General features: G+C 41.9%; 1 protein-coding gene across 4 annotated transcripts; it reads left to right on the plus strand.

The window, feature by feature from the left end:
* The first annotated feature begins 1,416 nt into the window (after window positions 1-1,416).
* dync1li2 (dynein, cytoplasmic 1, light intermediate chain 2) lies at window positions 1,417-19,583 on the plus strand. Of its 4 annotated transcripts, none has more exons than XM_030376853.1 (13): window positions 1,417-1,555; window positions 2,765-2,838; window positions 3,049-3,165; window positions 3,250-3,480; window positions 7,404-7,567; window positions 10,588-10,681; window positions 11,180-11,315; window positions 12,210-12,321; window positions 12,463-12,522; window positions 12,658-12,702; window positions 13,257-13,374; window positions 14,845-14,982; window positions 16,361-19,583. In XM_030376853.1, the coding sequence occupies exons 1-13, from the start codon at window positions 1,485-1,487 to the stop codon at window positions 16,471-16,473; spliced, it is 1,473 nt and encodes a 490-aa protein (XP_030232713.1). In that variant the 5' UTR covers window positions 1,417-1,484; the 3' UTR covers window positions 16,474-19,583. The 4 variants fall into 4 exon arrangements, with proteins under 4 accessions (XP_030232713.1, XP_030232715.1, XP_030232714.1 ...); XM_030376855.1 differs by having other exon boundaries at window positions 16,366-19,583; XM_030376854.1 differs by having other exon boundaries at window positions 14,848-14,982.
* Window positions 19,584-19,738: the final 155 nt, after the last annotated feature.

Here is a 19,738-nt window from a genome sequence, read left to right on the forward strand (position 1 = left end):
AGGGTCAATGCAGCAGTCTACCAGGAAGTTTTAGAACACTTTATGCTGCCTGCCGCGGACCAACTTTATGGAGGTGACGATTTCATTTTCCAACATGACTTGGCACCTGCACACAGTGCCAAATCTACCAGTACCTGGTTTAAGGACCATGGTATCCCTCTTCTTGATTGGCCTGCAAACTCACCTGACCTTAACCCCATAGAAAACCTATGGGGTATTGTGAAGCGGAAGATGCGAGATGCCAGACCCAACAATGCTGAAGAGCTGAAGGCCACTATTAAAGCAACCTCGGCTCTCATAACACCTGAGGAGTGCAACAGACTGGTCGACTCCATGCCACGCCGTATATTTGCAGCAATTCAGGCAAAAGGAGCTGCAACTAAGTATTGATTGCCATACATGCTGAAACTTTCCATGTTCATACGTTTCAGTTGGCCCACATTTCTAAAAAATCATTTTTTGTACTAGTCGTAACTAATATTCTAATTTTCTGAGATACTGAATTTGGGATTTTCAGTAATTGTCAGTACTAATCATCCAAATTAAAAGAAATAAACATTTCAAATATATCACTCTGTGTGTAATGAATTGATATAATATGTAAGTTTCACGTTCTGAATATAATTACTGAAATAAATCAACTTTTTCATGATATTCTAATAATTTGACCAGCACCTGTATATATATATATATATATATATATATATATATATATATATATATATATATATATATATATATATATATACATATATACATATATACATATATAAATATATGTATATGAAGAAGAAATATAGATGCATGAATGGATGTAAATTCGGTTGGAAACCGCATATATCCTACAATAACTGTACTATGAAGTTAAAGGACAAGTTGTGTGCGTGCGTGCGTGCGTGCGTGCGTGCGTGCGTGCGTGTGTGTGTGTGTGTGTGTGTGCGTGAATCATTATTACTTAATTATTTGTTAACAGGTTATATTAGATGCTTAAGGCTTCATCCCCAGTGAAATTCAGTTTAACAGCAGCACACATTCTAAAATAAACAAGATCTACGAACAAGATAGAATATAAGAATATAAAACACAAAAGCATGGTGTGCGTGTGTGCATATACTGTGTACATAAAAGCTATATAGATACGTTTTTTTGTTAAATGGCAATATAAATATACAGTGCAGTCAAAAAACTAATAAGGAAAACAAATCAAGTTTGCGTGTTTAATGGCTTGTGCGTGCTAATGTGTGTTCCAAAATTTGTACGTTTAACTCAACTTAGTCTAAAAAGAAGTGAGATAATGTAAGTCACATACACTTGCAGGGCACGAGTCACGTTCCTTCTCTAGGAGGTGTACTCTTAGAATAGGAGTTACATCTCTTTTGTAGTAGGAGGTGCGTCCTAAAGAATAGGAGTCACGTCTCTTATGTAGGAGGTGCCAGCAGGAGCCGCCTAGTAGGGCCCTTCCTCTGTGGCGCTAGAGAGAGAAGATGGCTCCCGTTTTGGACAAGCAGCTCCCGACCGACAACGGTGCCGAGGACGAAGAAGGACAGAGTCTCTGGTGAACTGGACATTTCATTTAAGACCGCAATGCTTATCAGAGTTATTGTTATTCACGAAAAGCACACCAGTGGCAGGCTTGTGCTTCGTCACATTGGGTTTGTTGTTCGTCAGAAAGCTACTGCCGGCTAGCTAGTAGCTAGCTAGCATCACAGCTATGGTTAGCGGTAGCTACAAACCGTCGGTTTCATTGCTACCAGTAGCTCCTAACCGACTGTTCCGTGTCTAACCGTAGCTATTAACTGAGTGCTCTGCTAGTTCACTTCGTTCCAAGGCGTCCTCATCTCGGGACGGAACTCCAGGACAGGATGCTCCAAGTGAGCGTTATTGGTGACAGAGAGGGCGGGGTTTTCTGTTTAGATGCGAGAGGTACTTCCGATAGAGGGATATCCGTCACCGTTACATGTTTCAGAGATGGAGCTGTCCAAATGTTTAACAAAAAACCCACACGATCTTACTTTCGTTGTTTTTCTTGTAATTGTATTTCTTATTATAGCTGAGGGGACTTATCTACATACATAGCGCATAGGAAGTAAGAGACCGGAAATTACTTTGCTGTGGACCGGATAAGCTTCATTTCGTGAATCTCTACATGGAGGCTAACCATGCTAACCACCCGCTAAGTGTGTCATACATTAGCTACCGATTCACCTGGTGTTTGACAGTTGCTGTTTAGATGTCATTTGGACATAACACTGTCATCTACTTTATCTCGTGTATATATATATATCATTGTTTTGAACGGTACCTTTTGAATCAGTGATCGTATTTTAAGGTTGCATTGTTAAACCTTTAAGAGTAAGAGTGGCTAACTTTTAAATTGACAAGCTAATGCCTGCGCCGAAAAGGTTGAATGATATCTGGTCAGATGTCAGGCAGTAGAGTCAAGATCCATTTCTTTAGTGACTGACCATTAGGGCTGGCAGTTGTTAATCTGTTTTAAATGTTGTCAAGCAATTGCATAGATTCAACTTATCTCCTGCTTGTGGAGTACGCTAATTTTACACGACCTAGCTGTCAATTTATTTGTTTATTCTATATATTATTATATAGTTTTTGTTCATGTGTGTCTGTTTCAATGCATCACGACAGGTTCATTGTATGTTAAAGCTTGTCAGCTAAATATAGTCGGACTCTGACGTTGCCAAATTGCTTAGACACGTTGAACCTTAAATTACTTTTACTATGCATTTTTTTTCTTGTCTTGCAGGTCTGAAATACTGAGCGACGTCTCAACTCGTTCTAGTTCAAAGTTGCCATCAGGAAAAAACATACTGGTGTTTGGTATGTGTCAAATAGTAGGGTTTTCAAAACTCATCATTAAAACAACTGAAAATCATACAAGCAAAGGGCAGTAATGAAAATAATACTCAACAAAATAAAAAAATAGGCTAGGCATAATTGCTTTAATTGCTACTTAAAATGCCAAATTCCGAGCTTGTGTTTTCTTATGTTTTAGATGCATTTCCTTTAGGTATTGTTTTTTTTTTTCAGGTGAGGATGGATCCGGTAAAACGTCGCTCATGTCCAAACTCCAAGGAGGCGATTACAACAAGAAAGGTCGTGGTTTGGAATATCTTTATTTAAACATCCATGACGAAGACCGAGACGGTGAGTGTGACTTTTAAAACTCTATTACAATGTCCAAAGTGTCCAATATCAGTGTTGTTTGGCAAACTTATATCTTGTTATCAGACCCGACTCGGTGTAATGTGTGGATCCTGGATGGGGATCTGTACCACAAGGGTCTGCTGAAGTTTGCCGTGACAGCCCAGACACTAGCAAACAGCCTGGCCTTGTTCGTGGTGGACATGTCCCGGCCCTGGAGCATCATGGAGTCTTTGCAGAAGTGGGCAAGTGTCCTGCGAGACCACGTGGACAAGCTGAAGATATCGCCTGAGCACATGAGGGAGCTGGAGCAGAAGAGTAAGAAATGCTGAATAACGTCTATATTGTCTAGAAGAGTGGAAAGTTTCCATTATTTAAACCGGTTAACATCTGTCTATAATATCTGCCTCTTATTTTAAGTGTTCAGAAATGTATCCTAAAATCTCTGTAGCTTATTATAATTCTGCTATCTCACATGACCCCAGTGTTGTCTATTGGAATGGCATTCTCCGATGGATGAGGTGTGTTTCTGTTTCTAGACTTTTAGGTCTGACCTTTTTAAGAAACTTTTGAGTCAAAAGACTTCTCGTGTTACGTTGGCTGAGCATTCAAGTGGCGTTAGATTTCCTCTCCTCTCTTTGTTACTACTACTACTCCCCCCCCCCCCCCCCTTATATTTGTGGAAACAGGAAGTTATGGGTTGCTGATGGATGTTTGTATGAGATCATATGACCCTAATTATTCAATTAATGGAACAATAAAAGAAGGGTAGGTGGGCACACCGCCGCAGTAAAGACGTGTTCCATAAGAAACGATGTGCCCGCAGCTAGCTGTTTGCTGATTTGCCACAAGCTTTATTGATATGGGAAACATGGATGGGATAGATGGTGGTTTTGTCTTTGAAGTTGTTGTGCACATAGTCCTGGATGTTTCTGGCTCATGCTGCAGAGCCCATGATGCTCAGCTGGGTGTGTAAGCTAAAGGCGAGTTCTGCTTATCACTAGCCTGCTATCTCTAGCTGAAGAAGGGCTCTATTGTGCTCTCAAAGGTCCCCGCTATTTTCCTCGGGTCTGGGGGCATTCTAAAGCAGCTGGCTTCTATATTTATCTGGGTTTATGGCTAGATATTCTTCTGCTGGTGCAACATAAATTTGCTTTATACTCGTACCCCTGGCAGTCCAAGTGTGTCTCAACATGAATTTATATAGGTTAAATATAATAGATGTTATCTGTTATTGTGGGGTTATTGACCAAAGTGATAGGTGTTTTAGACTTTACAAATGGATTCTTCCTCAGCAATGGAAGTAATTAGGCCTGATTCAGCTCTTGAATCTCTTCTTCATAACACCTACCATGTACAGGATAATCTTAGTCATGTCTGGGGGTTCATCCACTAGATTATGAATTATGTTAATGGTCATGTTTATTTTCTTGTGGTGGCCTATGTTGATCTCTTGAGGAGAAGTAATATTAATTCTTATTACAAGGGGTCCTAAGAAAAATGTAGGAACCCTATTGTATTCGTTAGTAGTATTATTATTTTATTAATTGGCAGACTTGTAGAACTCGTCAAATGAGTTGGGAATCAAAAGATGTGCTATAAGGTTCAAGGTTCAAAAGCTTTATTTGTCCAACATATTGCCATGTAAGAAAATTGTCTTTGAAGGCATTCTGTTTTCTAATTGTGTGTATGTGGTCCTTGTGTAAGAAGTATGTTGTGTTTGTGTTTTGCCTTGGGTATGAAGGATTTTTTATTGAGCGTTTTTTTTTTTGGCTAGAGGTACTCTGTAACAAGGCCTGGAAGTTCAGCATTTCAAAAGGCTGCAATTCCCACTAGGAAGGTGCAAAATGCAGGAAAACTTGTTATAGATGCACCATTTGTCATGATGAACAACTTTCAAATCGCAACCCATACGGTCAGACCATTTGGACTTAATGCAGTAGAGCGTTGTTGAATTGTGCACCCTTATAGAGCGCAGTGACCGCCCCCCTTTTTAAATATTTTTCTTTTATTTTTATCATATATTCTATATCTTATCTTTTCAACACATACAGCTCATTTTCTCTAAAGCTCTTACATCAACTCTATCTTTCTATTCATCTCAGGGAAATCATGGTTGCTGTGGTAAGCAATCGAGTTCAGTTAAGCAGTCATCGACGACTTCACTTTCGCAGTTGTGGGTAAACGGGAGTAAAATATGTTTTTCTACCAACTAGGTGTTGCCCATTTAAATTCTTGCTTCTTGGAGCATATACCATCGTTTCACAATACAACGGTGGAACATATACTAGTGTAGTGGTATTGTGTCGGACTCTGTACATGTACATTTCCCAAATTAATTATTTTGAGCAGTGTACGGTAGGGGTGGGAAAAATAATAGATTCTTCTATGCATTTTTTTTGTTGATAAAATTTGTTCGCCTGCTGCAAAATTCTGTTCACCAGAGGGGGGATCATTTGAGGAATTTTAAAATTATAAATTTATCTTAAATGTTTATTGGTCAATCTGATTTGTCTTGCCGTGATTGTGATTCAGCCTACGCATAGCATGCACGTAAACTCACAGCCAGACACAAGAACAATGAACAAGTTCTTATTCTTATCATTGACAAAGGGCAGCTTTTTCTTTAAAGACGAAGATTAGAAGATTAGATTAGAAACAAAAAAGAGTTAATTTTGTGTGTTTTAATTTTTTACATACTTCCAGAGTGTGTTATAATGCAAGCTGCATTGATTATTGCATCGTTCATAGAAAGTCATATTTGTGACAAAAGCTTTTTCTGTAATAAAATATTAGATAAGGTAATTCTAATTCATCTGTTGATGTTTTTAATGATCATCACAAAAGTAGGGCGTTATTAGCAAACTCTGAGTAGCAAATTCTGATATATTTTTTGAAAATCCTGCATGTAAATGTACATAAATCGAGATGCATCTCAATTAAGAATCGAATCGACCTCGGAATTGTATCGTGAAGTGCCAAGCGATTCCCACCTCTAGTGTACTGTATCTCAGCACTGAAGAGGGATTTTTTGGAGGCTTATCTTCTCGTTTGGCCAATCAATCAGTCAGTGAGTCAGAGGAAGGGAACACAGTCCAATGGCTAAGTGTACAGACTATAGCGGCTTTGGAGTGCAGTCTGTTGTGTCCGTACTACTTTTTACATGAACTATCCTTCTAGGTGATATTATTTTACCCCTTTAACTGCTAGCCACTAACTAGAGGCCAGTGCAGGGGAATCTAAAATGCATTTGTTTCCGAAAACCACTGTGTACACATGGCAAGTACATCCGTTCAAAACTACACTTTGACCTCATTTAATCTGTGGCCCAACCTTAAGAACAATATACCCCTATGAACCAATGACAAGAAGTCCATTAACTAGTCCTCATCCATACTTATTCCATCTCGTATTAACAGATGCATTAAAGTTGTTCACTTTTGAAGTTCTTGTCCTGGTTAAGGCGGCTCTTTTCATTGGTCGTGAAGTGCTGCGTCTGTGTGTTCTTGTCTGCTTGAGGTATTCCTGCTCAGTTGCCACTTGAGCCCTTCCCTACTCCCTTCGTCCCCTGCATTCCCCCCCCCAGAGTCCCAGTGGTGACTCATAACGCCTGGTACTAGATCCTCTCTTTGGTCCTCATACTCACTCTGCATTCCCTAGCCATCTGAGAAAGAAGTCATCACTTCCTGAATCTAATCACCGCCCACTTCTATGCAGCTGCTATGTCTAGTTCTCTGTTCTGATTTTAACCTAAATCCCTCCTGAAATCAGGGTCTGGAGGAGAAAAATTGTTACAACTTTATTGCCCTTTATGGGTTCAAAGTTGTGTTCTCTAACACACTGTAATATATTAACAGATAAGTTGGGAACAGTATACTGGTGGGTAGAACCAATGGTCGACCAACCTATCATACAGCTGGGTGGAGACTCTTACTTCTGATGTCCATATGGGTTCGATTTTGAAATGTCTCCTACTGGCTTATCAACGTACGGGTCAACTAAAGATATTTATGTTGGCATCTCCTGCAACCCTATACGCATCAGGCGATACTCTGTGGAGGGCAAGTTGTTCAACACTGCAGTTAATGCTACAGATGAGGTGGTTGTTGCTGCTAATGATATCATTGTTTTGTATTCATGTTCTGTTTGCTATGGGGATCGTAAAACAAATAAATATATGTTAAGTGTTTTGAGTTATTTTTGAGCTACCTGTTCCCCCTTTGCTCTTGCCTGCCCCCTAGTGATGAAGGCCTTCCAGGACTACGCGGAGCCAGAGGATGTTAACCAGGCGTCATCCCAGAGACGAGCCCAACCAGGGTCTGATGGAGAGGACGTTGTGCTACCGCTAGGAGAGAACACGCTTACACACAACCTGGGAATCCCTGTGCTAATAGTTTGCTCAAAGGTGAGTGGAGGGTAACTATTTCAACAAATGGCGGATCAGGTTTTGGTGCCGTAGACTGCTGCTGTCATCCAACAATATATATACTTAACAAAGCTTTAAATAATCTTGTTAATCAGAAATGGTTAGCTTTTTTGGCCGCCTTGACTAAAGCATGTGACATTATCACACTCTAGCCTCAATGTAAGTCAATGAGACGAAAATAAAATATACAAAGCAGGCATGAAATTAAACTGTTGCTTCCGAAAAAAGTATAAATTACATTGAAATTCTGTTTCGATATATTTGAAGATAGAAGTGTGTTGATTTGTTAAATGTTTGAACGATGTTTAACGGTTAAAAATTAACCAAGTTGCTAACTGAAGAAGTTGAATTGTCAGAATTTTAAATTGACTTCCATTATAAAATGTAAGGTTCAAAAGTTGGATATTTAAAAAAACTATAAATTACTTTAGTATGAAAAATAGTAGTGATGACCGATTCAAAGCTAATATGAACATTTAAAAATTGGACTGTAGTTTCTGAAAAATTGTGGAAGGAGAAGTGTCCCAAAATTTGTAGAGAATGATGAAGGAAGAAAGAATATAGCCTAAGGCCACGTTCACATCTCGCGTTTTTTGTAATAGGGAAAAGTTGAGCCTACCGTTTTTTCAACAAAAAGAAAAGCTGGCAGCGTTTTTGGCCCTTAAAGCGCCGAGAGTGTTTTTTCTATTGCCTATCAACGAACCCATTCTAGACCCGACGTTACCCGCCTACTATGTATCCAGGATAGAGCCCATTAGACTACATGTTGTAGATCTCGACATGTTCTGTAATTAAAACTATTAATCGCTCCACCGGCACTTACCCGAGTGATTTGTCTGCCATTGTTTTGACAGTTGAGAGTTTCCTTCGTGACGAAGTGTCAATGTTCCGCTTGTGATTGGTCAGTTTCCCAAAAGACGCCTGACGTCGGCCGCTTTCTTCCTTAAAGTTGAACTTTTTTCAACGCTCCGTATGGCAGAAAAAAACGCTGGGAGAGGCGTTTAAAAAAGTGGCCGTGACTTTTTCCAGAAACGCTCTGCTCCATAGGAATATAATGTAAAACAAGCGCTGGCAGATTTAAAAAAAAAAACGCTAGATGTGAGCGCGGCCTAACTCTGCTTTTACACTAAACGCGAAGGGCCGACACGATTCCATACAAAGTCAACGTAGAGACATCTGGCAATTTTTTTGCTAGAGAAAACCTGCAAAAAGATTTGATTTGCAGCGCGACACATTCGCCCGGCACGGGCGGGCGCGTTGACGAGGATTTGCAGCGTGACACTTTGCTCGAGTTTAAATATTTAAACTTTGCCGTGACATTCGAATGATGACAGCCAATCAGCTTTCAACAGCGTGGCCACTGAGTCACGTGCATATCATAACGTAACAGCCAATCAGCATTCAACCGGCCAACCGTTCCCTGCAGTGCAGTCCGGGGTAAACCGCAGCATGGAGGAGAAAGTTATTGTTGCCGTTTGCGTCTCCCGGAGCTTTATATATAATATTATACAACGGGGGGCCTAAATCCAGCGATCTGATTCCTAACTGTTGTATAATGAGCGTATACATAACTGCTATGACGCCCGCTCATTTTGTGAAAGTTTGCATATCACTCCGCGCCTGGAAGTAGAAACAGTTACAAAGTAAAACATATGTTGGATGATGGAGAGGGCGTAAATGTTGTTACTCCGGGAGTGAGCAAGGCGATGGAGAGACTAACGAAAGCTTAGGCACACGGTGAGGGAACTGCTCCATAGAATAAATTGCCGGCGAACCACTCTAGCCGAGCCTTCTCTCGGAGGGACGCTAAAGTGTGTTGCATAGCGACCGACCGTCGTGCATTTTGAAGGCAGCCAGGAGGGACTACTTTTTTGTATTATTTAACAAAACGGCTACTTTGAATTTCTTGGTTTCTTTTTAAATGTAGTGTGTCTATGACTTTCGTTTTGCCATAATAGTAACCGTTGTATAAAAGCAATAGATCAGTTCAGTCAGTGGTATGTGCTCATTATACCACTGTGAAGGGGGTCGCCGGCCCTCCGCTGTGCGTCGGGGCCGGACAACGCCCCTTAACAGTAAGCAGGTCCTTTGGTCATGTCATCGTACTTCTCATTTAGGTATTCAAGAATTCCCTCCTTGATGGCAGTTGTTAGGGGTGTGACGTTTCAGAACCGGCTCAATAAAAAGCTACACTGGCTTTAAAAAGGACACACTCGCTTGCGATAACGATGAAAGCTCCTTCACATATGCCGCTTTTCCACCGCACATGTAGCTCGACTCGACACGACACGACTCGACACGGTAGCAGCGCGGGTCCTTTTCCACCGCAAATAGTACCTCCGGGACGTGGGCGGGGTCGGCTGCGCGAAAGGGCCGTGACGTATTTTTGTATGCGACGCAAACAACACCTACGTAACCCACACATGGACAGAACCCACATAACAACAATGGAGAACATCGATGCGATGGTATTCGTGTTCGTATTATTAGCTGGCATGTTGAAGAAGTGGAATATGTTGGCTGCGGCGCTGCTATGGCTGTTACCAGCATGGTTGCCATGTCGCTCTCGTGACTTCGTCACACTCTCTGGCCAATCAGTGGCCGGCCGTCTGCCGACGTCACCTTTTAGCATCAGCTCAGCCGCTTGGAACCTAGAGCGAGGCGGTACTAGAAAAAGCAGCCACTTCAGGTACCAGATACCATGTTTTCGCGGTGGAAACGCAAAAAAGGCGAGCTGAGTCGAGTCGTGTCGAGCTGGTACCATGCAGTGGAAAAGCGGCAATATAAAACTACAAAACACAATTGCTGTATCATCAATACATTTGACTCTTTCTCCTGCTCAACCTCTCTCCTGCTTCTCCCTTTCTCACACTCGAGCACTCCTGCGCTCACCTCTTTTCAATCTCTATCCCTCTCCATCTTTCTTTTGCTCTGTCTCGTATTCTGTCTCTCTCTTTCTCTCTGTCGTTTCCTCACCAATTATCTCTGTGTGCCCGCAGTGTGATGCTGTGGCCGTGCTGGAGAAGGAGCACGACTACAGGGAGGAGCACTTTGACTTCCTCCAGTCTCACATCCGGAGGTTCTGCTTAAACTGTATCCTTCAATATTTCCTCCCGATCCTCCTCCTTACTCTTTCTCTCCTCTTTAGCCTTAGAGAGCAGTTCTTCCTGCAGTTGTGACTTGCACTAAACACATTTATCATGAGCAGGCAAAACTACCTCTTCATCGAAGATGAGATCAAAGTTATTAATCCCAGAATTTAGTTCCTAGTTTCATGGCAGAAGAGTAACAGTACAGTTTATAGGCCAAATAATTCGAAATATACAATAAAAATATGCAGAAAAACAACACATTAATGAGTAATAAATTACATTTAAATGTGAACATTGACAGTAGAGATGTATAGCTTATTGACTGCCTAAACTAGATTATCAACATGGCAGTCGTCCTAAGTAATATTGCCTCAGATCTTTACATTTAAAAGATTATTAGAGATTTAACATAACTAGCAAGGATTGAACGGCATTATAACTCTTCTCCTCACCCTTAGTCCGTGTTCAAAGCGTTCCAACCATAACCCTGATCCCCTAGACGGTGCCGGACTCATCTACACCTCGGTTAAAGAGGAGAAGAACCTGGACTTGCTCCATAAATACATCCTCCACAAGATCTACGAATTCCAGTTCTCCAGCCCCGCCCTGGTGGTGGAGAAGGACGCCGTGTTCATGTGAGTCTGGTTAGGTCGATGGTAAGAAGTGCAATGGGAGCCATAATGAACTGATCTCATGGTAGCAATACAAGTGAGATCAGAACCTAAAAGATTCTCCACATGCCAGGTGTAGGTTTTTACAAGTCGGTTTTTTTATTCACCACTTCAATGTCAGCTCTGACTAAGTCCTGTTTGTCGGCAATAAACAATGTAGTGCAGTGCTGGGATGTAAGGCAATTTATTCCCAGGTTGCCAGTGAAAAAATGAATAAATAATAATACAAAAATGTACTGGTAGTTCTGCGCCATAGCCTGGCTATGGCCAGACCAAGCTCCATCGTAGATTGGTCTGGGGAAGCTGCTGTCATTTTCTTCAGCACAAGAGGCGTGATCAATGGGCCTAGTTCAAATGACTCTGTACGCAATTGGCTGCTTGCCGTCGCTTCCCTGTCGCATCGTGTTAAACTAGCCAATAGCGCGCCAGGGGGAAAAGCCAGCTTGGTCAAGGGCTCCCGCGAATACGTATCGAAACCAGAAAGAAGTGTATTGCTCTTCTCCAGACCCTTGTGCGGGCGAACTCAAATCGCCGGCAGAATCGGCGGGGCTACCCAGTCTAGCTGCGCCATGCTCCTTCAGTCAGTTCAACACAGGGCTGTGTGGACATTCAGTCTTCTTTTACTCAGTCATTTTGAAACTCCAACTGTTATAACACAAGTTTTATTGTAACATTACTGAACAAAAATATCCTAAATTAATATAAAAGATCAGGGGTAAGTGCGGCGTTGAATCAGTCAATGGCTTTCACTTGGTAACGGCATAGCTTTAATGTACCGCAGGTCGCACGCCTGCTGCTTTTCTTAACGTTAAATAACCTTCATCTTTTAGAAACTCATACACGACTCGTCTCTTTCAGTCCCGCCGGGTGGGACAACGAGAAGAAGATCGGGATTCTGCACGAGAACTTTTCGACAGTCCGACCCGAGGATCCCTTCGAAGGCTTCATCATTAAGCCTCCGGTTCGAAAGGTAGTAAAATAAGAACAAGTACTTCAAGTAGAAACTACTCTCTAAACACACAATACTTCTTTGTGATTTGGAGATTTGGGATTGCTTGTTGCCGTAGCAACCTCGTGCCCATGTGTTGATGCCTCTCCTCCTCCTCATCAGCTGGTTCACGACAAGGAGATAAACGCCGAAGACGAACAAGTGTTCCTGATGAAGCAGCAGGTGGGTTCTCCTGCTCATCTCTTCGTTAATGATCCGTCTTGCTCTCCACCACAACATGGAAAACATTATTTCCATCCTTCTCATGTTCTCAACGAGGCAGCAATATGTACTGGTAATATTTCTTTTTTTCTAAAGTCTCTTCTAGCAAAACAACCAGCCACACCGACCCGTGGGGCCAATGTAAGTCTTTCATCACATCGCATTAGGGTTGAAGGAAATGCAAATCCCTTTGTGAGCTTTGTTTTCTAAACTGCCAACAAATGACCCTTCTTCTGACTCTTTGGCTTTTCAAAAAAAAAGAAGAGATATTTGAAGATAAATATTTTATAAATTATTTTTGCTCACCCACTGTATTCCGCAAAAGGTCTTGATGACAAGTTAGTGTTACGCCTAAATTCAAAGGTTTTGAACCACTGCTTTAGTCTACGTTATCTGTACACTCAAACCCTGTGCAGCTGTACACCCGAACCCTGTGCTGCTGTACACCCGAACCCTGTGCAGCTGTACAATCGGACACTGTGCAGCTGTACACTCAGACACTGTAGATGTACACTCGGACACTGTAGATGTACACTCGGACACTGTAGATGTACACTCGGACACTGTAGATGTACACTCGGACACTGTAGATGTACACTCAGACACTGTAGATGTACACTCGGAGACTGTAGATGTACACTCGGACACTGTAGATGTACACTCGGACACTGCATCTCTACCTGTATGTTCTGCAGGAGTCTCCGGGGCGGACGTCGTCCTCTTCCCCCAGGCCTACGGTTCGGTCTGGGCAGCCCAGCAGCAATAGTGGATCCCCCATGACTAACGTTAAAAAGCCAGATCCAAACATGAAGGGTAAGCTCTGATATCTGTACACACCATTTACTAGTTCTACAGCAAAGCCAGATTAAGTTGTTGTAGTAAAGAATAAAAGAGATTTGTTAAAAAGAGTACAAAAGCAACAGATATATGTAACTTATGTATACACAATAGTAGTAGAAGAGTAGTAGAAATGCAGATGCGAAAATATATCTTGGTATTTCTGCACTCATAATGGAGGAAGGCATACCATATTACACTTTCTTTTTCTCAAACACAATTGGAGTAGCTACAAGAAAGTTCTAGTGCGGTACAAGCTAGATAAAAACAACTGGAGAGAGTGCAGAGTATTCATTTAAATCATACTTACAGAGTAAGTCACACAGTCTTAATTTTTGTATCTGAGGTTAATGGACTGCATTAATATAGCGCTTTTCTAGCCAGTGGCCACTCCAAGCGCTTTACAATATAGCCTAATATTCCCCCATTCATTCACACACCGAAGGCGGTGTCCACCATGCAAGGAGATAGCTGGCTCGTCAGACACAGAGCTGAAAAACTGACTCTAAAACGATAACTTCTTTCTCTTAAACGAGCGCTCCCTTGCTCGCTCCAAAGCCTGTTCCTCGTGGTTAGAGCGTGGCAGGGGTCCGGGGGCATTCCTGCCTGCGTAGGAGTTCTTGAACCATGTTTAATTGAGGGGCTGCAACCCCGTGGCCACTGGTCGTCTACATTTGTGCTGCTATAAGCATAGAAGTTATGAAAATGGGCTGAACAGGGAGTTTGTGGATGATGCAGTTGATCGGGCCGCTCCCTTGTGGTCCCGCTATTGTTGATCGTCAGAGTTGGTCTGGCTGTCTTTATTTTTCGCCAAGGAAATTGTGGTCACCATTTCTGTTATAATTTGGAAAATATTAAGAGAACATAAAATATAATTACAAATATAAACACAAAAAAGTTAGAGATTATGTTTCACCTGGTTAAATCAAGTTACCAAAAATATATTTTGCGATAGTCCGGAAATGTTTTCCCCGAGGACTCGTGGGAAGCCCCCCTGCTCCCCCCCAGACTGGGCTCATGGCCCAGGAATGGCTGTGGAACCATCCACCACTCAACACGCCGCCAGCTGGCTTAAAAATACACACACTGCTTTAAAGTGGCTTTTAACTCCTAAAGGGCATTTTAGCATTGATTTCACACACTAACAATTTAGCCCTTGTGATTTTTACTTATTTTCAGTATCATAATGTGATTAGGTAGGTTACCCACACAAGGCATTTATATTGTCATATTAGTGAAAGGTTTAAAATATATATTTATTTTTACCTACACAATTAAAAAAAAAAAAAAAAAACAACGGTAATTTAAATGTTGACAACTTCTAAATTGTAGCGGCAGCGTCTTCCCTCCAGCATTATGTGAATCAGACTAAAGGTATGCTGTCTTTATTCACTCACCACCGGGAAAATGAGTCAAACCAAGCTGCCCTTGTGTGATGTCGTCCAGTAGGGGCCGCTGCCAACGAAGGAGTGCTGGCTAACTTCTTCAACAGCCTGCTGAGTAAAAAGACGGGGTCCCCAGGAAGCCCCGGTGGGGGGGCCCCAGCCGCCGGGGCAGGAGTTCAGGGCTCTGCCAAAAAAACAGGTACAGCTTCCGCGACCCCTCACCTCCGCTCCGCTCCTCCTCTTCAGTAGAGCGCTCTGCAAGCTCCTCCGGGGTACATGGCCGTCCATCAAGGCTCCTTCCAGACAGTTCATATTGAAGAGATTATTTTTAAGATGGTGTAGTGCTTAGGTGGTTCGACAGCAAACTCAATGGTTCTGGGTCAGAACCCCAATGTCCAGTTAATAGTTGCAAGTAAATAAACAGTACACTCTGAGAGTCCAGAGCTGATGACATAGTTAACCACTATCTGGGTTGTGAAACAATTGGTCACTGTGGTCCTAAAATAATATGAATAGTAAATTAATAATAATACAGCGGATTTACCATTAAACGTTACGGTCCCCATCCGTCAATTAGGCAACTGTTGCCTTTGTGGTGGGGATCCCCACCATGTCGGTTTTATGAGGCACATATGTTTTGGGGAGTGGGTGAGCGAGTTGAACACTGGTTCTCTGGAGGTCTCTATCTGAAGGAGTGATGACATCATCGCCCTAGTTTAACCACCTAGTCCTTGAGTGTGGAACATCTGGACGGACTTGGGGAAAGGCCTGTATGCTCTAATCATCCATTAATCCACCAACATGCAGCCAAGACCTATCCCCACCCTCTCTGCATATGCTTCATAGCCCTCCTCTGGATTCTCTTTATGGCTCATGTTGTTAGGTGGTGCATATGAGCCCCAACCGCTTTATCCTAGTCTAAATTGTGAGTTTAAACTGAGTTTGCTGCCATCTAATGGTTGAATTAAAGGGAATAGCCTCACTCTGCTATTTTCTAATCTAGGAGTACTGCTTCACCCGTTTGTGTGAGACTATCTGTAATCGTCTGCCACATGAACTCCCAGAAAAGTAGCACCATTCGCGACACTGGTGTACGATTTTGTGTAACAAATCAGACCAGGGACAGTGTTTTTTGCTTAAACAAATGAATGCGTATGAAAGATTTCCCTTTTTATTAGAAAATAGCCGAGCTTGACGGTTCACCTTTTAAGTATTCTTGGCACAGTGAGGTTATTATTGGTAGGTATTTACAGCTAGATGGCAGCAAGCCCACCAATTGGTCCTAGTGTTGCTATTGTCGAGTTGCTCTTCAACTCACCCATTGTCTCCAGTACTCGCATTGATTAAGCGCCTCTAAGATCCAACCAATAGGAAATGCATGACATCAGACCTCCCCTCATTGGTTTCCTCATCGTGTTTCTGTTGCATGCGCGTCTAACCGGCCTGCACGGCTCAAGCATTTAGCCACGTCAGCATCGTCGGCAGCACCCATCGCTCAAGACGACCGTCTCCGTTCCCGATGAGCAGGGCAGACGCTACAGGAGGTTACTCTCTTGTCTCTCTCCTCTCCTTCCAAGGGCAGAAGCCGGGTTTGACTGACGTGCAGGCGGAACTGGACAGGATGACCCGCAAGCCAGAGACCGTGGTTACCGTCAACAACGTCCCACCTCCCACGGAGAACCAGGCGTGAAGGCACACTTGCGCAGCCGCTGCAATTTCCCTCTGCATTTATTCTCATATACACCATAGCATAAACACAAACTGCTGCACACCACTAAATGACCCCCCCCCCCCCCCCCCCCCCCCCCCCCCCAAGTCACAACATGCTGCTCTCACCAAGAGGATCTTCAGATGCTGTTATCCTGGGTGACTGTAGAGAGAGATGTTTACAGAGATGGAGAGAGAGGCAGAGATATGGAAAGAGAAATACAGAGATGCTGAGGTGAAAAGAAGGTCTAGGGAGAAAGAGAATGGCTAGGTTGAAAGAGATTGAGACATTCTTGGCATAGAGTGATGGTTTCAAGTATTTTCGTGACTAACTGACGAGTGATGAAGTGATGCACAGGGTACCGTCAGCTGCGATACCACCGCCTCCCCCAAACCTGGTTGCAACCCCCTTTACCTGGGCCTCTACCCCTTCCCCCTGCTCGCTTAAAGCCTGAAACCAACAGCTTCCTTGTTCTAGGGTCGCATCTAGGAAGGAACTTCAATGAGTTGTAATTTGAAAGATATTAAAACTTGAAATATATTCTCCTAGAAAAATTATTACAAGTAATTCCCAGGCGTATATAGTGGGGGATATATTAAATATACTGATTGTATTTATACAAAGGTTCCATATTTTATTGTATTCCACACTAAGGGTTCAGGAATCACATAGGTCCATCGTAGCACGTGGACTACACTACTAAGGAGAAGAATTGATTGCACGCTATAGAAGTGATGGCAAATGTCTCCACCCAACATGTAGGATCTGTAAATTACATGACAACCCTGTTCTCAAACGTTGGCTTGACTTTGTATAAAATGCAACTCTTGATCCAAATGATGAAGATGAGGTCTTTTTGACGACACAAGACTGTTAAAATAGCAACTGCAGCGCTTATCTTGGCTACAGGCGAGCAAGCGTATGTTTGACTTAGTCTGTGTTTTGAATGTGTGTGAGTGTATTTGTGAGTTGGGGCAGTATCTTTTCTTAAAGAGACCTCCTAAGTGCCTGGCACACTGAGCAGGTTGTGTCCTCGTACAGGGTATGCACTGTAGCACCAGTGGCTTATGAATTTCCCTCTTTCTTTATTTTTATTTTCTCCATTTCTCGTCCAACTAATTTATTTGATTATTTTGCATTAACTTTATGTATGCGGTAATAAGCCTGTGGTCTCTGACCAATAGAAAAAGGTTCAAGTGTACGTTGCTTGGTTCAAGTAGGTGATGCAGCAATATTTGCCTTTATTATAAACTAACGATTGTGGTCTTGACTGTAAGGTTATCAGGCTGCTATTGGTCTGGCTTAGACTACGAGCTGTAGTGCATCTTGTTCCCCTTGATTTTCGTTTATTGTGGTTTTTATACCACTTACTTTGTGGCAAAAGCAAAGTGAAATTGACTTAGTATAGTTGAGCAAAGCTCTTGCCCATGAAATGTCTGCCGGATGGTGTGTGAAGTGTCCAAACTATCCTTTAAACATTCCCTTTCTCTACAGGATGAACAGCTTCTTTCATATGGGAATCCTGTTAAGCATTTATGGGTTATTTTATTGTCTTTGCTTCTCTAGTGCCCCCCTTATTTTGTACCATTTTTTTTTTGCCAAAATTGTACCTTTATTGCTCCAGGCTTCTTGAGTAAGCAGTTAACCAGCCTTTTGTTTCCTGTACTCTGCGCTCCAAACCTGAGTCCTGGTTTAGAAGCTTGACAAAATGAATAAACCGGCAACTTGTGCCTCGGCTGATTAGGCCTTTAAAGTCCTTTTTAAACGGTTGCTTATTAGTTATTTCATATAAATCAATGTGTATATAATCAGTATTTACCTGTAAAATATCAATTATCTGTAATATTGCAATACCAATTGAATTTTTTTCAATTGCCAGTGCAAGGCCCGACTCGTGATATTACTAGGCCTGGGGGAGGGGAAATAACTTACTTTCCATTCAGAACCGAAGAATAAACTGGAAAACGAGTTGACTGAGAAACACATGACTTTCTTCATCCCAACATGATCATCACAGCAGACATTTTTATTTTCCACGTTTTGAAACCATTCCGAACATTTCCTGTTGAAACACTTGACTTAACCCGTTTTGTGTTTCAACAGGTTATATGTTCAAGTAGAACTGATTTAAATTATATGCTTTCTTATCTGTGTTTACGGTTTAAAGGAAAAATGGGTCTGGGTCTTGTGTACCTGGTTTTGGTTTTTGTTTATTTTGCAGTGCAAGGGAATAACCACAAGATCTTGTTGGTCAACCACATAATGCTATAATCAGCATCAATTGTTTTCACGTCCAATTTCTTCATGGATAACTCCACGAAGGGGTTTAAAAGCACATAATGGTTGTATTGGATTGTTATCAGCCTGAATATGCACGTTAGCCCTCCTGCTTTGCCTCTAAATATACTATACTAACATCAATCCAATTAGTAGATTGTCTTTGCAACAAACTAAATATTCTACATTAACTGTTTAAAATATTGTAATATAGCCTTAGTTAACTTATCCATAATGACTGCACAGGCAACAGGGAATGGTGAATAATTTGTATAAATATTTTTTTTGGTTTTAATCAGGAAAGTACATTACTCCAGCTGCGTTTGACTACATATTTTTCAGCATTTGTTTTTTTGGAAAAGTACTATATAAACCAAACCCCATATGTTAACCAAGTCCTTAAGGAGTTTGAATTTTTTTGTTTTTGGCCGATTTTTATCCCCCTGATACCATAATGAACCAAACTTTTTAACATGCCTTAACCATTATCGAGTTGTTCTACGGTTAGGGAGAAATTGGACGTTTTGACCTTTTCAGTGATCCGAGGAATGGGTTTCCAAGCTGCTTGCGAACCTGCTTGATTTCACATGATGTTTGTGTGAAATAAAATTGCTATTCTGCATCTTAATTGCAGCAACGTGACCTTAACTGTTGATTGCAGCGTACACCCTCTGGAGGTGTGTGTGTGTGTGTGTCGTTTTTATTTTAGCGTTGAGTAGCAGCTATGTGAAACCTCTAGCTTCATGTGCCGACCAGGATAAAGAACCTGTCTGTCTGCCCCCGCTTTAATAAAAAACAATACCTGAAATACCTTGCTTTGCTTCTGACTCTTTATTTTCCTTTAATGTTTACTAGGCCTGTATTATCTGATCACAAAAGCTCTATTTATATAGACATAGTAAAACCCCTGAATACATTGGATTTGCTACTTATTCTGATTCTAACTCTTAACTGTTCTATAATTACCCCA

This window comes from Gadus morhua, chromosome 14, assembly GCF_902167405.1.
Source record: "Gadus morhua chromosome 14, gadMor3.0, whole genome shotgun sequence".
NCBI lineage: Eukaryota > Metazoa > Chordata > Actinopteri > Gadiformes > Gadidae > Gadus > Gadus morhua.